At 38.2% G+C, this 25265-nt stretch overlaps 1 protein-coding gene across 1 annotated transcript in view; it reads left to right on the plus strand.

Annotated features, from left to right (window-relative positions):
- NPEPPS (aminopeptidase puromycin sensitive) overlaps nt 1–25265 on the plus strand; it is a 105874-nt gene that overhangs the window by 10689 nt on the left and 69920 nt on the right. Inside the window, exon 2 of the mRNA XM_057536032.1 lies at nt 851–935. Within this exon, the coding sequence (XP_057392015.1) occupies nt 851–935 (85 nt within the window). The remainder of the gene's footprint in view (nt 1–850; nt 936–25265) is intronic.

Raw genomic sequence — 25265 nt, forward strand, 5'->3', positions numbered from 1 at the left:
TTTAATTAAGAAGTTGTTTTAAATCAAGATTTAAGTAGAAAAAAATGGCTTTTATTTAGCTCATTGGTCAGATCTTTGAATTCTGTGAAATACCTAAGTATTTATTATTGCTTTTAATATAATCCAGATATTATAATATAATCTATTTAGAACTAGTCATTAATTTCTACCATTGATGCATATATATTTAGTGTTGGTTTTTTTTTTTTTTTTAATTTTATTTATTTATGGCTGTGTTGGGTTTTCGTTTCTGTGCGAGGGCTTTCTCTAGTTGTGGCAAGCAGGGGCCACTCTTCATCGCGGTGCACGGGCCTCTCACTGTCGCGGCCTCTCTTGTTGCGGAGCACAGACTCCAGACACGCAGGCTCAGTAATTGTGGGTCACGGGCCCAGTTGCTCCGCGGTATGTGGGATCTTCCCAGACCAGGGCTCGAACCCGTGTCCCCTGCATTGGCAGGCAGATTCTCAACCACTGCGCCACCAGGGAAGCCCCTAGTGTTGGTTTAAGTGATGTATGGCAAGGGTCCCCAACCCCCGGGCCTCGGACTGCTACCAGTCCGGCCTGTTAGGAACCAGGCTGTACAACAGGAGGTGAGCAGCGGATGAGGGAGCGAAGCTTCATCTGCTGCTCCCCATCGCTCCCATTACCGCCTGAAACCTGCCCGCCCCCGCCCCCGCCATCCATAGAAAAATTGTCTTCCACGAAACCGGTCCCTGGTGCCAAAAGGGTGGGAACCGCTGATGTATGGGTTTTTAAAAACTATGACATATTTTAGGCCGAGATGAAGATGTACGTATTATTAACCTAGGCTATTTCTGACATTGCCGATTTTTTTTTTTTTCCACCTTAGGTGAGGCAGGCAACCAATCAGATTGTGATGAATTGTGCTGATATTGACATTATTACAGCTTCATATGTACCAGAAGGAGATGAAGGTAAGCGCTGTTTTCCCTTTTAATTTGCTGTCTCTGTTTATGTATAATATGTACTTGTATGTGCTTTTGTGTGTGTGTATACATAATATATACACTTGCAAATTAAGATATTAATGTTTGTTACTTTTGAAATAGGAAAATTCTTTAGATGTTCATAGGAGATATTTGAGTAATGTAAGATAAAGGAAATGTAACAATTTAAATTCTACTTCAAACATTAACTTATTTTGTGACCCTAGGCAGATCACATTTCATGAGTGTAAAATAAATATAATACCAATCATATAAAGCTGAAGAGTTATTTAAAAATTAAGTACTTTGAACATGAAAAGTTTCTCAAGCAGGCTTAGTTCATATGGGGTTTTCTTAAAGTTTTTTTTTTTTTCTCTTGAAAAATAGATTAAAATTGAGATAGTGTTACTCATAATTGGGAGAAAAATATTTGCTTTATGAGATCAAATGTGAAGGTTAGAAACTAGATGATGGAGTTAATTACAGGGGAAGAATATGTTTAAAAGAAACATGGTATAGAATGTGAGGGAACTCAACATCTTTAAAATAAGAAATATTTTGGACCTTGTAATTACAGTAAGAATTAAATTAGATAATCAGTTTTGGCCTGAATTCTTATTCCCACATAAACTGCATTTTAAAAGTTATCAAGTTTGGTATAAACTCACAAGTGTATTAATATTGGATCTGAATTACTTTTTACTCTTGACTTCTCGACATTCCTTGTTAAAATGACTTATTGGTTAGCCTCTACTACTCAGACTTTTCCTCTTAGAAAGTCTTCTCATTTGATATAAATTAAGTTAGAAATTTGACCTTTTAATTTACATTTTGTATTGCTATTTCCCTTCTTTACATTATACTGAAAATAAGCATACAAGTAACATTTTAAGGCCTGGCTATATTTATTTTGTGGATTTTTCTTAAAATATCTTGTCCATAGAAAGATTAAAAAATGTAAGTAGCAGCTGAGCATATTATTGCCAAGAAGTACTTATGTTCAGTTGATCGTAATTGAGATCAGCTGCTGCCATTTTAAGTTAGAGGAACAGATCCTTCAAATGGACTTTGATTGAGTGCCAACTTTAAAAAAATTGTTTGGTAAATGAAAGAGAGATTGTTTAATTTCTTTAGCTGAAGAAAAATGGGAGCACCTTAGCTAGGCATATCAAGGCAAGCTTTCTTTGTTGTAGATAGAGAACATTTAAATTCAATATAGGGTTTTAAAATGTTGTCAAGTTTAGATAGGTAGAACTAGTAAAATAAGTGTGTACCCTCCAGCTGGCATGGTTTCAGCTCAGGTTTGTTTTTTTATCCTCCTCTACTGAAATGCCAGGAAAGAATTCAGAGAATTTAAATGTTTGAATATGCATAACTGAATGATGCCAAGCTCATAATGATCTGAATCTTAAGGAAGCAGTGTTAGTATTCTCAATGAAAATTCATACAGTAGAGAGGATTTGGAGAGTGATTCATATAAAACATTAAATTTTTTTAGATACATAAAATATTTTCTTCAGAACTAGCTAAGGTACATTTCTCAATTCATTCTCCTATAGCGGTAGGAAATACCTGGAGTCGTGTGAACCCTTTTAATTTTAGAGTATAAGAGAATGGGGAGTTGTATTAATTTGGTGTTTTAAGGAGTCAGAACAGATAGATTTGGCCTTCCAGATATATACATAGCTTAATTTTGCCCTTAGATAGAGAAGCATTTCTTGATTTTTATCTTATTAGGAGAGTATAACATTGTTTCTTTAGAAACTAATAGTTGTGAACTTGACTGTCAGCTCCTTCCAGGGCTGTATGCTGGTGGCAGGGTGATAAATGGGTTAATAGGAGAGATACCATTTTTTAACCCAGCTAATCTCATCTAGTACCTATTTATGATTGCCTTCTGGAAGACTGTTTTATATATCTGTAGATTAAAAAAAAAAAAAAGTTAAATTTTCACTTCTTAGCAGATATTTTAAAGTACAATATTAAGTTTATACAAAATGAGCAATTAAGCAAACACCATTATTTCACATTCTTCAAAAATACAAATTCATATTTATTCTTTTTTGGGTTTGGAGGTTTCTTCCTTTGGAAGTACTGAACCTGTAACGTTTTCGTATCGCTCAGTGGAAGTCTGTTGTTCCCATGTTTCACACTTAAATAAATTCGATAGGCTTTTACATAATCCAAATAAATCTTGGTGCTTTAAGGTAAAATCAGAAAATTATTTGAAGGCGTGAAGTTGTTGCTTCTTTGTGTAAGTTTTTAATTGATGAAAAAGGCCATCTTGTGATATGTGCAGTAACCCAGAAAGATCTATTGGCTTGTGTCTTTTTTAAACTAAGACACTGCCTTTTAAACAGAAATTATTTATTTTAAAACCTATTTGAAATCTTTGTAATATTTTTTAAAATGAGAAATCAGTAAGAAAAACGGCTGAAAACTGTTTTTTTACTGTTCTGCACTTCAAGGGTTGGTGAAATCATTAGCACTTAAGCCAGTGCAAGGAATGCACCTCCCTACACAGTGCAGGGATTAGTATTGTCATCAGCTTCTGCAAGAGAAATACGAAACTTTTGAGTGCCTGAACTCAGGTCCTGACAGGTAAAGAGTCTTTTAATTTATCATTAATAGTTGATGGCTTGGGCATAACCACATAGAGAATGATCACTTGAAAGTTTTGTACCAACTTTTGCCTTAGTATACTCTGTCAGGTATGTGTTTGCAGAATTAGCTGTGTAAGAAAAAGTTTTTCCATTGGTTACATCATATTTCATGCAGAGTTCTAACACATAGTTTCAGATCCACCAGCATCACTTTGGTTTATCCATAGAAGGCATGTAAATTTTAACACATTTATTCTTAAAGTAGGATTGTATATTTCAGTGTTACGCGTATGTGCGTGTGTGTTTAATGGAAGGATAAAACAAACAGCTTAGAAATACTGCCAAATATTAATTTTGAGCAAAACTATTCACTTCAAAAACAGGAAACGTTCCTCACACTTGATCATAAGCTCTTATCCAACTGTTAGTAATCTATATTCTGTCATACAATTATGTGTGGATTAGTAAAAACATTAATAAACCATCTTCTCTTTGCAATAGAATTGTTCATGGCATTGTTCTAAAAATACATATGTGACTAATTAAGTGCTAGCCCTCAAATCAGGAGGATTGAAAGAGAAGGGAATATATCCCTTTCTAATACAAATGTATTGAAATATATCGTATTTCATAAGGAAATTTTCAAAGAAATCTGAGTATAACTTTAGTTACACAAATAACAATATAGGGTAGGGGCCTAAAACCAAAGTTACTGTGGGGTTAAGCAAATAACAACCTTGAATGAATTGGGCTGGATGTAGGAAAATAATGTTGGGGCAGAGGCTGAACCAAAGAGTCCATGTCTCACGTAAATCTACTAACATTTTAAAGAACTTTTTCTGGCCAAACAGAACATTTTTGTGGGCCATATTGAGTTCTGTTGATTTTGCAACCTCTAAAGAGGGATTGCAGAGAACTGTGGTGTGTTATGCATATTCTTTATCACTTGGACATGAAGATAAGACTTGAACATAGTCAGATCCCTGGTCAGGGAACTAAGATCCCACATGCCACGCAGTGAGGCCCCAAAAAAAAAAAAAAAAGAGAGAAGAACTTCCCTGGTGATGCAGTGGTCAAGAATCTGCCTGCCAATGCAGGGGACACGGGTTCGAGCCCTGGTCTGGGAAGATCCCATATGCCACGGAGCAACTAAGCCCGCGTGCCACAACTACTGAGCCTGTGCTCTAGAGCCCGTGAGCCACAATACTGAGCCTGCGTGCCACAACTACTGAAGCCCGCGTGACTAGAGCCCGTGCTCTGCAACAAGAGAAGCCACCACAATAAGAAGCCCGTGCACCATAACGAAGAGTAGCCCCCGCTCTCAGCAACTAAAGAAAGCTCGTGCATCAGTGAAGACCCAATGCAGCCAAAAATAAAGAGAAAGAAAAAGGAAAAAAAAAAAAAAAAGAAAAAGTTTTTTTTTTTTTTAAAAGAGGAAAAACCCTTATGAGATTCTAAGTTCTTAATTGAAACTGATATAAATTATGTATATTATTCCATATTACTATTAAATATGTTAAGCAAATTGTTTTAGTTTGCTATATGAGTTCCAGTGGTATGTACTTGTAAAAAATTCAGAATCTAGCATAACAGCTCTTTTAGGTAGCTTTTAGTTTTTCAAGCACTAAAATGGCATTTTAAAAAAAAAAAAAAGAATTTCACTTATTTATTTATTTATTTATTTATTTTTGGCTGTGTTGGGTCTTCGTTTCTGTGCGCAGGCTTTCTCTAGTTGCGGCAAGCGGGGGCCACTCTTCATCACGGCCTCTCTTGTTGCGGAGCACAGGCTCCAGACGCGCAGGCTCAATAGTTGTGGCGCACGGGCTTAGTTGCTCCGCGGCATGTGGGATCTTCCCAGACCAGGGCTCGAACCCGTGTCCCCTGCTTTGGCAGGCAGATTCTCAACCGCTGCGCCACCAGGGAAGCCCCAAATGGCATTGTTTTTGAGAACTTGTTTTTATTTTGTCTCTCGTTTATTTACTATTCCCAAGTATATTGAGTTTGGGGATTTTATTTATTTGTTTGTTTGTTTATTTATTTATTTATTTTACTTAGAACTCCCAGATTCTCTGGGATGTTCTTTTTTTAATAAATCTTTTGCCCATGCTGCGCGGCATGTGGGATCTTAGTTCCCCAACCAGGGATCGAACTTGCGTCCCTTGCATTGGCAGGGCAGAGTCTTAACCACTGGACTGCCAGGGAAGTCCCTGGGATTTTTTTTTTTTTTTTTTTTTTTGGCCATGCGGTGAGGCTTGTGGGATCTTATTTCCCTGATCAGGGATTGAGCCCAGGCCCATGGTAGTGAAAGTCCCAAGTCCTAACCACTGGACTGCCAGGGAACTCCCGAGTTTTGGGAATTTTGAAAATAAAGTCTATTATGTGCTATTACTGTTCTGAAGAATAGATGAATTAATGCATAAGCTAACCATAGTGTCCAGGCTACATTGAGGAACCAAATATTTTCCCAGTTCTTTGGTAACTATCAGAGCTGCCTGTTTTCTGAATTAAATTTTGTTGATTTTATTTTTTTAATTAAAAAACTTTATTTTTTAGGGTTTTAATAAGTTCAGTGCAAAATTGAGTAGAAAGTACAGAGATTTCTCATATAGCCCCTGTCCCCACACATACAGCCTGTCCCACTATCAGCATCCCAAACCAGAGTGGTGCATTTGTTATAGTCAGTGAGCCTACATTGACCTCATTATCACCTAAAGTCCATAGTTTACATTACAGTTCACTCTTGCTGTGATACATTCCATGGGTTTTGACAAATGTATAATGACATGTATCTACCATTATAGTATTGTACAGAATTTTTCAGTACTCGAAAAATCTTCCGTGCTCTGCCTATTTACCCATCCCTCTCCTTGGCAATCACTAATCTTTTTACTATAGTTTTGTCTTTTCTAGAATTAGGTGGAGTCATGCCTTTTCAGATTGGCTTCTTTTACTTAGTAATATGCATTTCTTCCATGTCTTTTCATTGCTCAGTAGCTCACTTCTTTTTAGCTCTGAATAATATTCCCTTGTCTGTATGTATCAGTTTTTTTATCCATTCACCTGCTGAAGGTCCTCTTGGTTGCATCCAAGATTTGGCAGTTATGAATAAAGATGCTGTAAATATCCATGTGTAGGGTTTTGTGAGGACATATGCTTTGAACTCCTTCGGCTAAATATCAAGGAGCATGATTCCTGGATCCTATGATAAAAGAGTTTAGTTTTGTAAGAAACTAAACTTACAAACTTTGTGTTTAGTTTTGTAAGAAACTGCCAAACTGTCCTCCAAAGTGACTGTCATTTTGGATTCTAGCCAACAATGAATGAGAGTTCCTGTTGCTCCACATACTCCCCAGCATTTGTTGTTGTGTCCTGGATTTTGGCTATTCTATAGGTGTGCAGTGGTATGCCATTATTTTAATTTGCAGGACCCTAATGACTTCATGTTGATCATCTTTTCATATGCTTACTTGCCATCTATATATCTTCTTTGGTGAGGTATCTGTTTAGGTCTTTTGCACAATATTAGTTGGATTGTTCTTATTGTTGAGTTTTAAGAATTCTTTGTACATTTTGGATAACCGTCCTTTATCAGGAGTGTCTTTCACAAATATTTTCTCCTACCCTGTGCCTTGGATTCTTATTCTCTTTAATGTTGTCCTTCTCAGAGCAGAAGTTCTTAATTTTAATGAAGTCCAGGTTGTCATTTATTTCTTTCGTGGATTGTGTCTTTTGTGGTGTTGTATGTGAAAAGTCATCACCATACCTAAGGTCAATTAAATTTTCTCCTGTGTTATCTTCCAGGAGTTTTATGGTTTTGCATTTTACATTTAGGTCTATAATCCATTTTGAGTTAATTTTTATAAAAAGGGTAAGGTCTGTCTAGATTGATTTTTTTTTTTTTTTTTTTTGCATGTGGATGTCCAGTTTCCAGCACCATTTGTTGAAAAGATAGGTCCATTGTATTGCTTTTGCTCCTTTGTCAAGATCAGTTGACTATATTTATGTGGGTATGTTTCTAGGCTGTCTGTTTTGTTCCATTGATCTATTTTTCTCTTGTTTCTCCAGTACCACATAATCTTGATTACTGTAGCTTTATAGTAAGTCTTGATGTTGGGTAGTGTCCTCTGACTTTGTCTCCTTCAGTATTGATTGGGCATTCTGGATTGTTTGCCTCTCCATATAAACTTTAGAGGCAATTTTAAAATATCCACAAAATAACTTTCTGGGATTTTGATTGGGATTGGTATTGAGTCTGTAGATCAGGTTGGGAACAAGAAATATCTTGACGGTATTGAGTCTTCTTATCCATGAACATGAAATATCTTTTTATTCATTTACTTCTTTGGTATCTTTCATCAGATATGAATCTTGTACATATTTTGTTAGAGTTATACCTAAGCATTTCATTTTGGGGGGTGATAACGTAAATGATAATGGTTTTTAAGTTTTTTATTTATTTTTGGCTGTGTTGGGTCTTTGTTGCTGCGTGCGGGCTTTCTCTAGTTGTGGCAAGTGGGGGCTACTCTTCTTTGCGGTGTGCGGGCTTCTCACTGTGGTGGCTTCTCTTGTTGTGGAGCACGGGCTGTAGGTGCACGGGCTTCAGTTGTTGTGGCTCGCCGGCTCTAGAGCGCAGGCTCAGTAGTTGTGGCACACGGGCTTAGTTGCTCCGCGGCATGTGGGATCTTCCCGGACCAGGGCTCGAACCCGTGTCCTCTGCATTGGCAGGCGGATTCTTAACCACTGCGCCACCAAGGAAGTCCCTAAATTATAATTTTGAAAAAATTTCAGATACCACTTATTCATTGCTGGTATAGGGAAAGCAATTGACTTTAATGTGTTAACCTTGTATCCTGCAACTTTGAACTTTGTATCCTGAAACCTTGCTTTAATTGCTTATTAGTTACAGGAGTTTTTTGTTGATTATTTTGAATTTTCTACATGACCATATCATCTGTGAACAAAGACAGTTTTATTTCTACCTTTCCAGTATGTATACCTTTTATTTCCTGTCCTTTTCTTGTCTTGTTGCATTAGCTAGAACTTCCAGTATGATGCTGAAAAGTAGAAGTGAGAAGGAACATCCTCGCTTGTTCCTCATCTTAGCTGGAAAGCTCAGAGTTTCTAATTAAGTATGATGTTAACTGTAGGGTTTTTGTAGATATTCTTTATCAAGTTGAAGGAGTTCATCTTTATTCCTAGTTTGCTGTGTGTTTTTATCATGAATGGATGTTGGATTTTGTCAAATGTTTTTTCTGCATCTATTCATTTGATTGTGTGATTTTTCTTCTTTAGCCTGTTTCTGTGATGGAGTACATTAATTTAATTTTGAACATTGAAACCGCCTTGCATATTGGGATAAATTCCACTTGGTCATGGTATATAATTCTTTTTATATATTGTTGGATTGATTTGCTAATATTTTGTTGAGAATTTTTGCATCTATGTTTATAAGAGGTATTGGTCTGTAGTATTCTTGTAATGTGTTTGTCTGATTTTGATATTAGGGTAATGGCTGGCCTCATAGAATGAGTTAGGAAGTGTTCCCTCTGCCTCTATCCTCTGGAAGAGATTGTAGAAAACGGGTATAATTTTTCTTAAATGTTTGGTGGAATTCACGAGTGAACCCATCTGGGCCTGGTGCTTTCTGTTTTGGAAGGTTATTTCTTCTTTGACCTGTGTCTTATCTAGACGTGTGTTTAATCTCCAAGTATTTTAGTATTTTTTCAAGCTATTTTTCTGTTATTGATTTCTAATTTAATTCCATTGTAGTCTGAGAGCAGACAGTTTATAATTTTTTATTCTTTAAATTAGTTAATGTGTGTTTTATGACCCAGAGTGTGGTCTGGCTTGGTGAATGTTCCATGTGAGCTTGAGTAGAATGTATAATCAGCTATTGTTTGATGAAAGAGTCTATAGATGTCAATTATATCCAGTTGATGGATGGTGCTGTTTAGTTCAGCTGTAACCTTACTGAGTTACTGCTGCTGGATCTGCGTGTTTCTTACAGAAGGGTGTTAAAATCTCCAACTGTAATAGTAGATTCATATATTTCTCCTTGCTATTCTATCAGTTTTTGCCTCATGTATTTTGACACTCTGCTGTTAGAGGCATACATATTAAGAATTGTTATGTCTTCTTGGAGTATTGCCCCTTTTATCATTATGTAATTCCCCTTTTTTATCCCTGATAAGTTTCCTTCTTCTGAAGTCTGCTCTGTCTGAAATTAATATAGTTACTTCCACTTTCTTTCTTTTTATTTTTTAAAGGTTTTAATTTTTTTTAAAATTTATTATTTATTTATTTATTTATTTTGTTTTTAAAATATTTATTTATTTATTTATTTATTTATTTATTTATTTATTTATGGCTGTGTTGGGTCTTCGTTTCTGTGCGAGGGCTTTCTCCAGTTGCGGCAAGCGGGGGCCACTCTTCATCGCGATGCACAGGCCTCTCACTATCGCGGCCTCCCTTGTTGCGGAGCACAGGCTCCAGACGCGCAGGCTCAGCAGTTGTAGCTCATGGGCCTAATTGCTCTGCGGCATGTAGGATCTTCCCAGACCAGGGCTTGAACCCGTGTCCCCTGCATTGGCAGGCAGACTCTCTCAACCACTGCACCACCAGGGAAGCCCCTTCCACTTTCTTTTTTTTTTTTTTTTTTTTAAACAGGGAGCTCTGCATTTTATTTTATTTTTTTAAACTCTTCATTTTTTTTTTTTTGAAGTTTTTGCTTTATTTATTTATTTATTTATTTATTTATTTTTTTAATGAGGATCTTGAATCAGATGCGTATGTTTGATTGATTGATTTTGGCTGTGTTGGGTCTTCGTTTCTGTGCGAGGGCTTTCTCCAGTTGTGGCAAGCGGGGGCCACCCTTCATCGCGATGCGCGGGCCTCTCACCGTCGCGGCCTCTCTCGTTGCGGAGCACAGGCTCCAGACGCGCAGGCTCAGCAGTTGTGGCTAACGGGCCCAGCCGCTCTGCGGCATGTGGGATCCTCCCAGGCCAGGGCTCGAACCCGTGTCCCCTGCATTAGCAGGCAGATTCTCAACCACTGCGCCACCACGGAAACCCCCCCTTCCACTTTCTTTTGATTAATGTTAGCATATCTTTTCCCCATCTCTTTATTTTTTTTATGAAACGTATTTTAAAATTCTTTTATTTATTTATTGTAAAAAAATTATTTATTTATTTATTGGCTGCGTTGGGTCTTCATTGCTGCGTGCAGGCTTTTTCTAGTTGTGGCGAGCAGGGGCTACTCTTTGCAGTGGTGTGCGGGCTTCTCATTCCTGTGGCTTCTCTTGTTGTGGAGCTTGGGCTTCAGTAGTTGTGGCTCACGAGCTCTAGAGCGCAGGCTCAGTAGTTGTGGCACATAGGCTTAGTTGCTCCATGGCATGTGGGATCTTCCTGGCCCAGGGATCGAACTCGTGTCCCCTGCATTGGCAGGCGGATTCTTCTTTTTTTTTTTTTTTAAAGATTTTTTAAAAAAATTATTTATTTATTTATTTATTTATTTATGGCTATGTTGGGTCTTCGTTTCTGTGCGAGGGCTTTCTCTAGTTGCGGCAAGTGGGGGCCACTCTTCATTGTGGTGCGCGGACCTCTCATTATCATGGCCTCTCTTGTTGTGGAGCACGGGCTCCAGACGCGCAGGCTCAGTAATTGTGGCTCACGGGCCTAGTTGCTCCATGGCATGTGGGATCTTCCCAGACCAGGGCTCGAACCCGTGTCCCCTGCATTGGCAGGTGGATTCTCAACCACTGCGCCACCAGGGAAGCCCGGCAGGCGGATTCTTAACCACTGCACCACCTGGGAAGTCCCATCTCTTTATTTTTAATTTACATGTGTCTATATTTAAAGTGGGTTTCTTGTGGATAGCATGTAGTTAGGTCTTGTTTTTTGATCTACTCTGACAGTCTGTTTTTTCATTGGTGTATTTATACCATTGATACCTTTTATGGTTTTAATTGAACATTATATGATGCCACTTTCTCTCCTTTCTTAGCACATCAATTATATTTCTTTTTAAGTTTTTTTATTGATTGCCTTAGAGTTTGCAGTATACATTTACTACTAACCTAGTCCACTTTCAAATAAAAATATACTGCTTCACAGGTAGTGTGAGTAACTTATAATAACAAAATATTCCTAATTCTTCTCTCCCATTCCTTGTGTCATTGCTGTCATTCATTTCCCTTATATATATGCATCCACACAGAAGCCAACATAATCAAATACATTGCTGCTATTACTATTTTGAACAAACTGTTATCTTCTAGATCAATTAGAAGTAAAAGAAGTAAACATTTAAATTTTTCTCTCATTTACTCATTCTCTGATGCTCTTCCTTTCTTTATTGTAGATCTGAGTTTTTGACCTATATAATTTTCCTTCTCTTTAAAGAACTTTTAACGTTTCTTGTAAAGCATGTCTGCTGGCAACATATTCCCTCAATTTTTGTTTGTCTGAGAAAGTCTATTTCTCCTCACTTTGTAAAAAGACTTTATTTTTTTATTATTATTTTTTTCTTTTACAGTGTATCTTGTTTTTTTTTATTTTTAGAAATTTCATGTAATAAGACTATTTTTTAAGAGCAGTTTAGGTTCACAAAAAGATTGGTTTTCCTTCACTTTGAAATTCAATTTTGAAAGGTACAGGATTCTAGGTCAGTAGTTTTTCTCTCTTGACACTTTAAAGATTTCATTCCACTCTTTTCTTGCTAGTATGGTTTCTGAGAAGTTGAATGTAATTCTTATCTTTGGTCCTCTGTAGGTAAGGTGTTTCTTTTTTCCTCCAGCTTCTTTCAAGATTTTTTTTTTTCTCTAGCTTTGATTTTCTAAATTTTGACTCTAATATGCCTAGGTGTAATTGTTGTTTTTTTTTCTTTCCCCTCCGTTATCCTTCTCTGAGCTTCCTGGATCTGTGGTTTGGTTTCTGACATTAATTTGGGGAAATTCTTAGTCATTATAGCTTTAAATATTGCTTCTGTTTCTTTCTCTTTTTCTTCTCCTTCTGGTATTCCTGTTACATGTACGTAACACCTCTTGTACTTTTCCCACAGTTCTTGGATATTTTGTTGTGTTTTTGTTTTTTTTCAGTCTTTTTTGTCTTTGCTTCTCAGTTTTGGAAGTTTCTAGTGTCAAGTCCTCAAGCGCAGAGATTCCTTTCTCAGCTGTGTCTAATAATGAGCCCATCAAAGACATTATTTATTTTCTGTTACAGTGTTTTTGATCTCTAGCATTTCTTTTTATTTCTCTGAATTTCCATGTCTCTGCTTGCATTATCCATTGTTAGATATTAATCATACTGGTCTGATAATTCCAACATTCCTGCCATATCTGATTCCAGGTTTGATGCTTGTTCAGTCTCTTTAAGCGGTGTTTTCTGCCTTTTAGTGTGCCTTGCCATTTTTAGTTGAAAGGCAGACATGACGTACTAGGTAAAAGGAACTGCAATAAATAGGACTTTAATAATGCAGTGGTAAGGTAAGAGGGGAGCGGAAGCATTCTTTAGTCCTATGATTAAATCTTAGTCTTTCTGTGAGCTTGTGCTCCTGGTCTGTGAGCTTCACTGGTGCTTCTCAGGTTTTCTTACCCCCTTAGGTAGGATATTTCTTACCCCCTTAGGTAGCCCCCTTAGGAGGGGCTGGAGTTGGGCATTTACTTTACCCCAGGTAGGTTAGGCTCTGATGGAACCCCAGCAGGTTAAACTCTGGTAAAATAGTTTCTCCTGAGGGGTTAAGAACAGAATATTCTAGCATATTTCAGAATGGTTTCTTTTCCCCTCCCCTTGCCAGAAGCATGAGGGGATTTTTCTCTGATATTTACTTTTAGGACCTGTTATAGCTCCTGGAGGTAAGACTCACAAGAAGCATGAGGGTCCGCCTATGACTGGGTCCTCCTGGAATTTTAAACTCTCAAGCTTGTCCACACTGAGCCTCCAGCACTTCATCAATTACAGTTCAGGTATTCCTACCCCAGCACTAGTTGCCAGGGGTGATTTCTTCTTGTGGGTTTCTGTCCTGGTATGTTGTGATTTTCTGTATCTGCCTGTCTCCAGTTTTTTCAGCAGTGGTTTGCTCTTTGTCCTCACTTCTCTGGTGGATCTAAGGAGAGTTGTTGATTTTTCAGTTTCTCCAGCTTTTTACTTGTGTTGTTAGGATGGAGTGGCAACTTCTAGGCTCCTTACATGTAAGACCAGATATCAGAAATCCTCCTAGTGATTTTATTTTTATTTCCAATATGAAAGGTTGCATTCTTAACATATAAAAGCAATATGTGCCCTTTTGTGGACATATGCTTTCATTTCTCTTGGGTAAATACCTGGGAATAGGGACTTCCCTGGTGGCTCAGTGGTTAAGAATCTGCCTGCCAATGCAGGGGACATGGGTTTGATCCCCGGTCCGGGAAGATCCCACATGCCACAGAGCAACTAAGCCTGTGTGCCACAACTACCGAGCCTGCACATTAGAGCCCGCGAGTCACAACTACTGAAGCCCGCGCACTCTATGGCCCGCATGCTGCAACTACTGAGCCCGCGTGCTACAGCTACTGAAGCCTCTGCGCCTAGAGCGCATGCTCCACAACAAGAGAAGCCACTGCAATGAGAAGCCCGCACACTGCAAAGAAGAGTAGCCCCTGCTCACCACAGCTAGAGAAAGCCCACATGCAGCAACCAAGACCCAATGCAGCCAAAAATGAATGAATGAATGAATGAATAAAAACACTTAAAAAAAATACCTAGTAATACAATGGCTGCATAATATGGTAAATGGAGAATTTTTAAAGAAACTGCCAGTTTTCTCAGATGGTTGTACCATTTTATATCCCCATCAGCTGTGTGAGATCCAGTTGCTCCATATCCTTGCTAACATTTCTTGTATTCCATTTTTTAAATTTTAGCTATTAAAGTGGTTGTGTAGTTGTATCTTGTTGTGGTTTTAATTTACATTTCCCTAATGGCTAATGATGTCAAGCATCTTTTTGTGTCCTTATTTGCCATTTGTATTATCTTCCTTGGTGAAGTATCTATTCAAACCTTTTGCCATTTGGGGGGAGCTGTTTATCTTCTTAGTGAATTTTAAGGGTTCTTCATATATTCCAGGCATAAGCCTCTGGTGGACATATGTTTTGCAAATATTTTCTCCTAGTCTGTGGCTTGCTTTTATATATATATATTTTTTAAGAACATAAGTTTTAAATTTCAACAAATTCCAGCTTATTTAATTTTTCTTTTACAGTTCATGGGTTTTTATGACCTATTTTATTTTTTTATTATTGTTACTTTTGAAATATTTATTTATTTATTTATTTTGGCTGCACCAGGTCTTAGTTACGGCATGCGGGATCTTCGCTGTGGCATGCGGGATCTTTAGTTGCGGCATGCAGGATCTTTTTGTTGCAGCATGTGGGCTCTTAGTTGCAGCATGCGGACTTAGTTGCATCATGCATGTGGGTTCTAGTTCCCCAACCAGGGATCAAACCCAGGCCCCCTGCATTGCGAGCTTAGAGTCTTACCCACTGGACCACCAGGGAAGTCCCTTATGACCTATTTTATTTTATTTTATTATTTATTTATTTATTTTTATTGTGGCTGTGCTGGGTCTTCGTTGCGGGGCGCGGGCTCTTCATTGCAGGATGCGGGCTCTTCGTTGCGGCATGTGGGCTTCTCTAGTTGCGGTGTGTGGGCTCAGTAGTTCCAGCATGCAGGCTCTCTAGTTGTGCATGGGCTCCAGAGTGTGTGGGCTCCGTAGTTGTGGTGCAAGGGCTTAGTTGCCTCGCGACATGTGGGATCTTAGTTCCCCAGCCAGGGATTGAACCCGTGTGCCCTGCATTGGAAGGCGGATTCTTAACCACTGGACCACCCAGGAAGTCCCTGACCTATTTCAGATGTTGCAAAATTTAAGAACATTACAGTTGTCTTCTAGAAGTTTTATAATTTTAACTTTTACATTTAGGGCTTTGATACATTTTGAGTTAAATTTTGTACATGGTATGAGATAAGGGTAGAGGTTCTGTTATTAGTTAATTAATTAATTGGTTATTGGTATATGGCTGTCTACTTTTTCTAGCACCATTTGTTATGAAGGTTATTCTTTCCCCTTTGAATTTCTACACTGTTTCTGCTGTATTTTAAGTCTTGAAATCAGGTAGTTAAGTGCTCCATCTTTGTTCTTTTTAAAAATGATTTTGGGGACTTCCCTGGTGGCACAGTGGTTAAGAATCCGCCTGCCTATGCAGGGGACACGGGTTCGAGCCCTGGTGCGGGAAGATCCCACATGCCACAGAGCAACTAAGCCCGTGTGCCACAATTACTGAGCCTGTGCTCTAGAGCCCATGAGCCACAACTACTGAAGCCCGTGCGCCTAGAGCCTGTGCTCGGCAACAAGAGAAGCCACCACAATGAGAAGCCTGCGCACCGGAACGAAGAGTAGCCCCCGCTCGCTGTAACTAGAGAAAGCCCGTGCGCTGCAACTAGGGAAAGCCTGTGCGCAGCAACAAAGACCCAATGTAGCCAAAAACAAATAAATAAAAAATAAAAATGATTTTGGCTGTTCTAGGTCACTTTAATTTTCATATAAATTTTAGAATCAGCTTGTCAATTTCTACAAAAAGCTTGTTGATATTGTTATAGGGATTGCATTGACTCCATTGGGGAGAGCAATATTGAGCTTTACCATTCATGAAGAATATTGATTTCTCCATTTATTCAGATCTTCTTTAATTTCTCTCAGCAGATTTTAGCTCATTCTAGAGAGGAATTAACTTTCTTCTTCCTCTTCCTCCTCCTTCCTTTCTCTTCTTTTTTTTTGCAGACAATATAGCCAGCTCACCTTTTTTTTTTCCTAATTGTGGTAAAATGCACATAACATAAAATTTATCATCTTAACCATTTATAAACGTACAGTTCATCGGTACACATTTACCTGTAGAGCAATCATTATTACTGTCCATCTCCACAGCTCTTTTATCTTGCAAAACCAAAACTCTGTGCCCATTGAACAATAACTCCTCATTTCCCCCCATCTCTCAGGCCCTGCCAACCACCATTGTACTTTCTGTCTCTATGAATTTGACTACTCTAGGTACTTCATATAAGTGGAATCACACAACATTTGTCATTTTATGACCGGCTTATTTCACTTACCATAATGTCTTTAAGGTTCATCTATGTTGTAGCACGTTTCATTTTTAAGGAAATGTGGTATGTATATTTTATCTGTGTATCTGTCAGTAGACACTTGGTTTGTTTCCACCTTTTAGCTATTGTGAATAATGCTGCTATGAACATAAGTGTACAGATATCTCTTTGAGACTCTTTTAATTCTTTTGGATATACCCAAAAGTGAATGGCTTGATCATATGGTAATTCTGTTTTTTATTTCTTGCCATACTGTTTTCTGTAGAGGCTCCACCATTTTTCATTCCCACCAATAGTACACAAGGGTTCCAGTTTCTCCGTATCCTTGCTACCACTTATTATTTTCTTTTTTTGGTAATAGCCATTCTAATAGGTATGAAGTGGTATCTCATTTCAGATTTGATTTGTATTTCTCTAATGATTAGTGATATTAAGCATCTTTTCATACACTTACTGACCATTTGTACATCTTTGGAGAAAAGTCTATTTAAGTCCTTTGCCCATTTTTAAATTGGGTTGGCTGGTTCTTTGTTGTTGAGTGTAGGAGTTCTTCACATATTCTGGATATTAACCCCTTATCAGACATACTATGCAGATATTTTCTCCCATTCTGTAGGTTGCCTTTTCATGCTGTTGATTGTCTTTCTTTTTTTTTTTTTTTGGCCACTCCACACAGCTTGTGGGATCTTAGTTCCCTGACCAGAGATTGAACCTGGGCCCTCGGCAGTCCTAACCACTGGACTGCTAGGGAATTCCCTGTTTGTATCTTTTGATGCACAAAAGTTTTAAATTTTGATGAAGTCTAATTTGTCTATTTTTCCTTTTGCTGCCTGTGCTTTTGGTGTAATATCCAGGAATTATTGCCAAATCCAGTGTCATGAAACTTTTATATTTTCTTCTAAGAGTTTTATAGTGTTAGTTCCCACATTTAGGTCCCTTTTATAGTGTTAATTCCCACATTTTGATCCATTTTTGTATATGGTATAAAGGGTTCAACTTCATTCTTTTGCATGTGGATATCCAGTTTTCCAAATGCTATTTTTTGAAGACTTCTCTTTCCCCATTGACTGAATGGTTTTAGCACCCTTGTTGAAAATCATTTGACTGTATGTGCAAGAGTTTATTTCCGGGCTCTCCATTCAATCCATTGGTCTGTATGTCTGTCTTGCTGCCAGTACCACACTTTTTGGGGTTACTGTAGCCTTGTAATCAGGAAACGTGAGACTTCCAACTTTGTTCTTTTTCCAGATTGTTTTGGCTCTCCAGGGTCCTTTGAGATTCTGTTTGAATTTTTGGATGGGTTTTTAAATTTCTGCAAAAAACACTGTTGGGCTTTTGAGAGGGATTGCATTGAATCTACATATAGATCACCTTGGCTATTGTGGACATCAAACAATATTAAGTCTTCTAATCCATGAACAAGGAATGTCTTTCCATTTATTTGTATCTTCTTTAACTTCTTTGAGCAACATTTTGTAGTTTTTAGTGTGCAAGTCTTTCACCTCTTTGGTTAAAGTTTTTCCCTAAGTATTTTATGTTATTTTTGATGCTATTGTAAATAGAATGTTTTATTAATTTCCTTTTGAGATTGTTCATTATTTTAAAAATAACTTTATTTATTTATTTATTTATTTTTGGCTGCATTGGGTCTTTGTTGCTGCGTGCAGGCTTTCTCTAGTTATGGCGAGCGGGGGCTGCTCTTCATTGTGGTGTGTGAGCTTCTCATTGTGGTGGCTTCTCCTGTTGCGGAGCACAGGCTCTAGGCCCGTGGGCTTCAGTAGTTGATTCTTTTTTTTTTTTTTTATGAATTTATTTTTTATTTATTTATTTTATTTTTGGCTGTGTTGAGTCTTCATTGCTGTGCATGGGCTTTCGCTAGTTGCAGCCAGCGGGGCAACTCTTTGTTGTGGTGTGTGGGCTTCTCATTGCGGTGGCTTCTCTTGTCGTGGAGCACGGGCTCTAGGCGTGTGAGCTTCAGTAGTTGTGGCATGTGGGCTCAGTAGTTGTGGCATGCAGGCTCAGTAGTTGTGGCTCACGGACTCTAGGGTGCAGGCTCAGTAGTTGTGGCACATGGGCTTAGTTGCTCCATGGCATGTGGGTTCTTCCCAGACCAGGGCTCGAACCCGTGTCCCCTGCATTTGCAGGTGGATTCTCAACCACTGTGCCACCAGAGAAGCCTGGCAGGTGGATTCTTAACCACTGCGCTTCCAGGGAAGTCCTGAGATTGTTCATTGTTAGAGTACGGAAAAGCAACGGATCTTTTTTTTTTTTAAAGAAGGTTATCTCCCTTTTAAATTTATTATTTATTTATTTATTTATTTATGGCTGTGTTGGGTCTTTGTTGCTGCGTGCAGGCTTTCTCTAGTTGCGGCGAGAGGGGGCTACTCTTTGTTGCGGTGCGTGGGCTTCTCATTGCGGTGGTTTCTCTTGTTGCGGAGCACGGGCTCTAGGCATGCGGGCTTCAGTAATTGTGGCACACAGGCCCAGTAGTTGTTGCTCACGGGCTCTAGAGCGCAGGCTCAGTAGTTGTGGTGCACGGGCTTAGTTGCTCCGTGGTATGGGATCTTCATGGACCAGGGCTTGAACTTGTGTCCCCTGCATTGGCAGGTGGATTCTTAACTACTGCGCCACCAGGGAAGCACCCTACAAAGCCATTTCTTAAATGTTGCACATATTAGTTACCCTTCCCTTTTTTGGCTGTTATAAACAGTAGTGAAAAAGACATCTTTTGTGAACCAGTGTGACAGGTTTTGGATATCTGTATTGACGTTTTACTGGATGTTATTATGAATCTTTCTATTCTTTTCTCATCTGAGAAATGATAAATATATTGTTTACATTTGAACTTTTTTTTAATAGAGTTGAATATCTTTTCATATACTATTGGCCTTTTAATTTTGTTGGTAACAATTTTATATTTGTAATTTTTTTGGCCTATTTTTGTATTGCTTTGAACATACATGATATATATTGTAGGTACACCCTTTGTTATCTATCATTGCAAAATTTCATTGGGTCTGTCTTTTGTGTTTTAACTTTGCCATACTAGTTAAATCTGTCAGTTGAGTGAATTTTTTAAGTTAGGTTTCTCCCTCCTTGGTAATCTGCAGCTAACTGAAAGGCTATTTTGATTTCGCATTTTGGTTTAGAATTCTCTTTTGTCGTGTCTTTCTAGATTTTTATATTCTAGTTAATGTTTCTGGACTTGATTCAGTCTGGTATTATGAGTCTACAAATTAAACTTTCTAATTAGCATCCTGTGACCATTCAGTCACTTGAGACTTATCCAGAAATCTTAGAACTTGCCTTAAAATAACGCATAATAGGATTTATATTACCTATACTGAGTATGAGTTGTCTGCTCTTCTACCCGCTCTCCCTTGGAAAGAGGAAAGTGAGACCATTTCAAATAGAAACTCTAAAACTTTCTCATATCTTTTAATCCAGATATATTAACAGTTGATACTTTTTTTTTTTTTTGACCGCACCGTGTGTCTTGTGAGATCTTAGTTCCCCAGCCAGGGATTGAACCCAGGCTTTTGTCAGTGAAAGCCCGGAGTCCTAACCACTGGACTGCCAGGGAATCCCCTACAGATTGTGTCTTTAGATGCTTTGACAACCGTAAACAATTCAGTGACAATTTTGATGAGTAGGTTGTTTTTTTTTTTTTTCCTCCCCACATTTTCCTATTTTCCATTTTAATGGAGCTTTACTCTGAAGGTATGTATATTCTAACATTTAAGCACTGGTTCCCAAACCTACATTATTTGGCTGCTTTATGAACATTTAAAATTTTGGTTTATTTAAGTCTTTTTTATTTGGCTGGGCCACACAGCTTGCAAGATATTAGTTCTGCGACCAGGGATTGAACCTGGGCCCACAGCAGTGAAAGCACCGAGTCCTAACCACTGGACTGCCAGGGAATTCCTTATTTAAGTCTTATTGATGTGTACATAAATGATTATTTATGTAAGCATCATAATTAATGTTAGAATCAAGTACCTTTGATTATTGTGGAACTGCAAGTAATATCGTACGGAATGTTCCCCTCTATCTCCCAGGTTCTGCCTGTCTGCTCACTTTTCAGATAAATTAGCTAAAGGAAGTTTAGTTTATTATTTATTTGAAGCCTTCCCCTCCCCATATCAAAGTTTTTTGTTTTGTTTTGTTTTGTTTGCTTAAGTGGTCATTTGTGTAGTAATTCAAGGAGTTTTTATTTAATATCCATTAAAAAAAAGTTTTTTTTTTCTTTTTGGCCACACTGCGTGGCATGTGGGGCCTTAGTTGCCTGACCAGGGATCGAACCCATACGCCCTGCAGTGGAAGTGCGGAGTCTTTTTTGGCCACGCCGGGCAGCATGTGGGATCTTAGTTCCCCGGTCAGGGATTGAACCCGTGCCCTCTGCATTGGGAGTGTGGAGTCTTAACCACTGGACCATCAAGGAAGTCCTGAAGCGCAGAATCTTAACCACTGAACCACCAGGGAAGTCCCAATATCCATTTTTAAGTGGTAGTTTGGTAAGTGTGTAAGCATGTCTGAAGTATCCTTTATCTACAAGAAACTTAAAACCAACTGCAAAGACAGTAGAGACTAACAGAACACATATTTTTCAAGGGAAGAATTTATACATAGTATTAACATTAAGATAAAACCTCACATTTTTTTAAAAAGATATATTATTTATTTATTTTATTTATTTTTGGCTGTGTCAGGTCTTAGTTGCGGCATGCAGGATCTTTCGTTACTGCACGCGGGCTCTTCGTTGTGGTGCGCAGGCCTCTCTCTAGTTGTGGCGTGCGGGTTTTTCTCTTCTCTAATTGTGGTGCGCAGGCTCCAGGGAGCGTGGGCTCTGTAGATTGTGGCACGCGGGCTCTAGTTGAGGCGTGCAAGCTCAGTAGTTGCGGCACGCAGACTTAGTTGCCCCGCGGCATGTGGGATCTTAGTTCCCTGACCACTGATCGAACCTGCATCCCCTGCATTGTAAGGCGGATTCTTTACCACTGGACCACCAGGGAAGTCCCAAAACCTCACATTTTTAATTCCTGATCTTGTTGGGATTTCTGAGTTTATCTGTGAACTGTGTTCTGCTTTCTATGCAGAATGGATCCTTTTTTTTTAAAATTCTGGCCACACTGTGGCTTGTGGGATCTCAGCTCCCGACCAGGGATTGAACCTGGGCCACAGCAGTGAAAGCACCTAATCCTAACTACTAGACCACCAGAGAACTCCCAGAATGGATCCATTTTAAAATAAGTAATCTTCGGGAGTTCCCTGGTGGCCTAGTGGTTAAGGATTCCAGGCTTTTACTGCCGTGGCCCAGGTTCAATCCCTGGTTGGGGAACTGAGATCCCACAAGATGTGAGTCATGGCCAAAAAAAAACTGGAGTCACATTGAATAAATCCTTGCATTAGAAGGAACAACTGATAACAGTAGCCAACCTTTTTAGTACAGGTCAGAGAGAAAGAACATGAAGTTTGCAATTGTACATACTTACATTCTTTCACTTTCACTTTAGTTGGTTTTGAGTGATAGTGAAAGACTCGCTGATGAGGAATAAATTTCCATATGGCTATGTACAAATATAAAGTATATGAGTGTATAATGGTTTTAAAATTTTATTTGTATTTGGCAAGTTTTAAAATATTATTTAAACTGCTTTAAGCTGATATGGATTGCTTTAGTGACTGTTGTTTTAAGAATTTAGATGACTTATCATTTGATTATACAAGGTGTATTTGTCTTCCTAAGTTAGGTTTCCTAACCTTCAGACCAGGTCCAACCAAGGGTATCATTTTTCTTAATAATGATAATGTTAATAGTGATGATAATAAAAAAAATGAATTCATTGTTTAGTGTATGCTAGGCACTAAATGCATTACATAATCATATAGATATCCCTAGGTACAGAGAGGTTATATAACCTACTATAGGTCATAAAATTGGTAACTGATTCAAACCTAGACAGTTCAGCTCCTTGGGTCCATGCACTTCATCACACAGTCTACTGCCTGTCATTAAAAACCACACCATATATATATATATTTTTTTTAAATAAATTTATTTTATTTATTTTATTTTTGGCTGTGTTGGGTCTTCGTTGCTGCGTGCAGGCTTTCTCTAGCTGCGGCAAGCGGGGGCTACTCTTTGTTGCGGTGTGCGGGCTTCAGTAGTTGTGGTGCATGGGCTCAGTAGTTGTGTGGCTCGCGGGCTCTAGAGCGCAGGCTCAGTAGTTGTGGCACATGGGCTTTGTTGCTCTGTGGCATGTAGGATCTTCCTGGACCAGGGATAGAACCATGTCCCCTGCATTGGCAGGCGGATTCTTAACCACCGCGCCAACAGGGAAGTCTCCACACCATATTTTAATTATCTGTTTGTGTCTGTGCTACTTCTTATTAGAATCTAAGTTCCTTAAGGACTAAGAGCCGTGATTCATTCTTTTTCACCTGTGGTATTCCATGGTATCTGACATATAGTAGGTGTTCAATAAATATTTATTGAGTGAGCTAAAGCAAAATGTAAAGAAGTGGAGTAATAAGTCTGTCATATTTTTTGGGCCTGAATTTCTTTTCTTTTTTTTTTTTTAACTTTATTATTTATTTTTGGCTGCGTTGGGTCTTCATTGCTGTGCGTGGGCTTTCTCTAGTTGTGGCGAGTGGGGGCTACTCTTCGTTGTGGTGCGCGGGCTTCGCATTGCAGTGGCTTTTCTTCTTGCGGAGCACGGGCTCTAGGCACGCGGGCTTCCGTAGTTGTGGCTTGTGGGCTCTAGGGCGCAGGCTCAGTAGTTGTGGTGCACAGGCTTAGTTACTCCGCGGCATGTGGGATCTTCCTGGACTAGGGCTCGAACCCATGTCTCCTGCATTGGCAGGCGGATTCTTAACCACTGTGCCACCAGGGAAGTCCCCTGAATTTCTTCATATGCTTATTCTATTGACTTTATGTGTAACAAACAAAATTGTATTGGGGATTACTTTTCATTAGCTTTAATTTGTATTTTACTTCCCTTTGAGGAATACAATCAAGATATTTACTAAGTGTAAAGATTCTGTACAGTGTTTTAAATATTAAGGCAATGCAGAGTGTAAAAATTGTAAATTACATACTTTTTAGATTAAATGGAGAGAAAAACTGATTCCATAACATTATATAATATTGTATTATATGCTATTGTTTTTTCCAGTTTTATTGAAGTATAAGTAACAAAAAATTACATATCTTTAAGGTATACAACTTGATGTTTTGATATACATATACATTGTGAAATAATCATCACAAGCTAATTAACATGTCCATCACCTCACATATTTACCATTTTCTGGTTTTTTTGTTTTGTTTTGTTTTTTGTGGTGAGAACACTTAAGATCTACCCTATTAGCAAATTTCAAGCATGCAGTACAGCAGTAGATACATTGCTGTATATTAGATTTCCAGAACTTAGTCATCTTGCGTAACTGAAACTTTATGCCCTTTGACCAATATCTCCCCGTTTCCCCCTCCCTCCAGCTCCTGGCAGCCAGCATTCTACTTTCTGCTTCTGTGAGTTTGATTATTTTAGATTCCACATATGTGATATCACGCAGTATTTGTCTTTCTGTGTCTGGCCTATTTCATTTAGCGTAATGTCCTCCAGCTTCATCCATGTTGTCACAAATGGCAGGATTTCCTTCTTTTTTAAGACTGAATAGTATTCCATTGTGTGTATGTATGTGTGTATATATGTGTCTGTGTGTGCGCGTATATATATATATATATATATATATATATATATATACGCGCACACACACACATAAACATATTTTCTTTATCCATTCATCCATCACTGACAGACATTTAGTTTGTTTCCATATCATAGCTATTGTGAGTAATGCTGCAATGAACATGGGAGATATTGATTTCATTCCTTTATGTTGTATACCCGAAAGTGAGATTGCTGGATCATAAAATAGTTGTTTTTAATTTTTTGCAGAACCTTTGTACTGTTTTCCATAATGGCTGTATGAATTTACATTCCCACCAGCAGTATTACAGAGGTTCCCTTTTCTCCATATCCTTGCCACCACTTGTTCAGTATGTTTTGTCTTTCTTCATAATACATATGCTTGTTCTTAAATGCTAAACTGAAGAGTTAGTTCTCCAAATCAGTGCTTCTTAACCTTTTTTTTCCCAAGATGTTAATAGAAAAGGATGTTTTCTTGGTACACCAGAAAGAAGAGGCTCACACGAGGAGGGGGTCAGAGGCCTCTCATTGCTCAATACATATTGGCTACCACAAGGGCCAAGGAAATCAATATTTTGGCAAGCCTGTAATTCATATTTGGAACTGCCACAGAATATTGCTTGGAAAACCTCCACTGTAAATAGTTTCAAATTTTTAGAAGTACAAGGGATCTTCGCTTCCAGATCCCTTATAATAAAATATTATTTTATTTTTCTATGTATATATTCTATTACAAATAATAATTTTATAAACTTATTATATTTATATATTTTAGTTATTTGTGCCTTCTCTTTTTCCTCCCCTTAATCCCTAGATATTTGTCCATTTTATTAGTCTTTTTTAAAAAATTTAATTTATTTGGCA

Source organism: Balaenoptera acutorostrata, chromosome 20, assembly GCF_949987535.1.
Source record: "Balaenoptera acutorostrata chromosome 20, mBalAcu1.1, whole genome shotgun sequence".
NCBI classification, from domain to species: Eukaryota; Metazoa; Chordata; class Mammalia; order Artiodactyla; family Balaenopteridae; genus Balaenoptera; species Balaenoptera acutorostrata.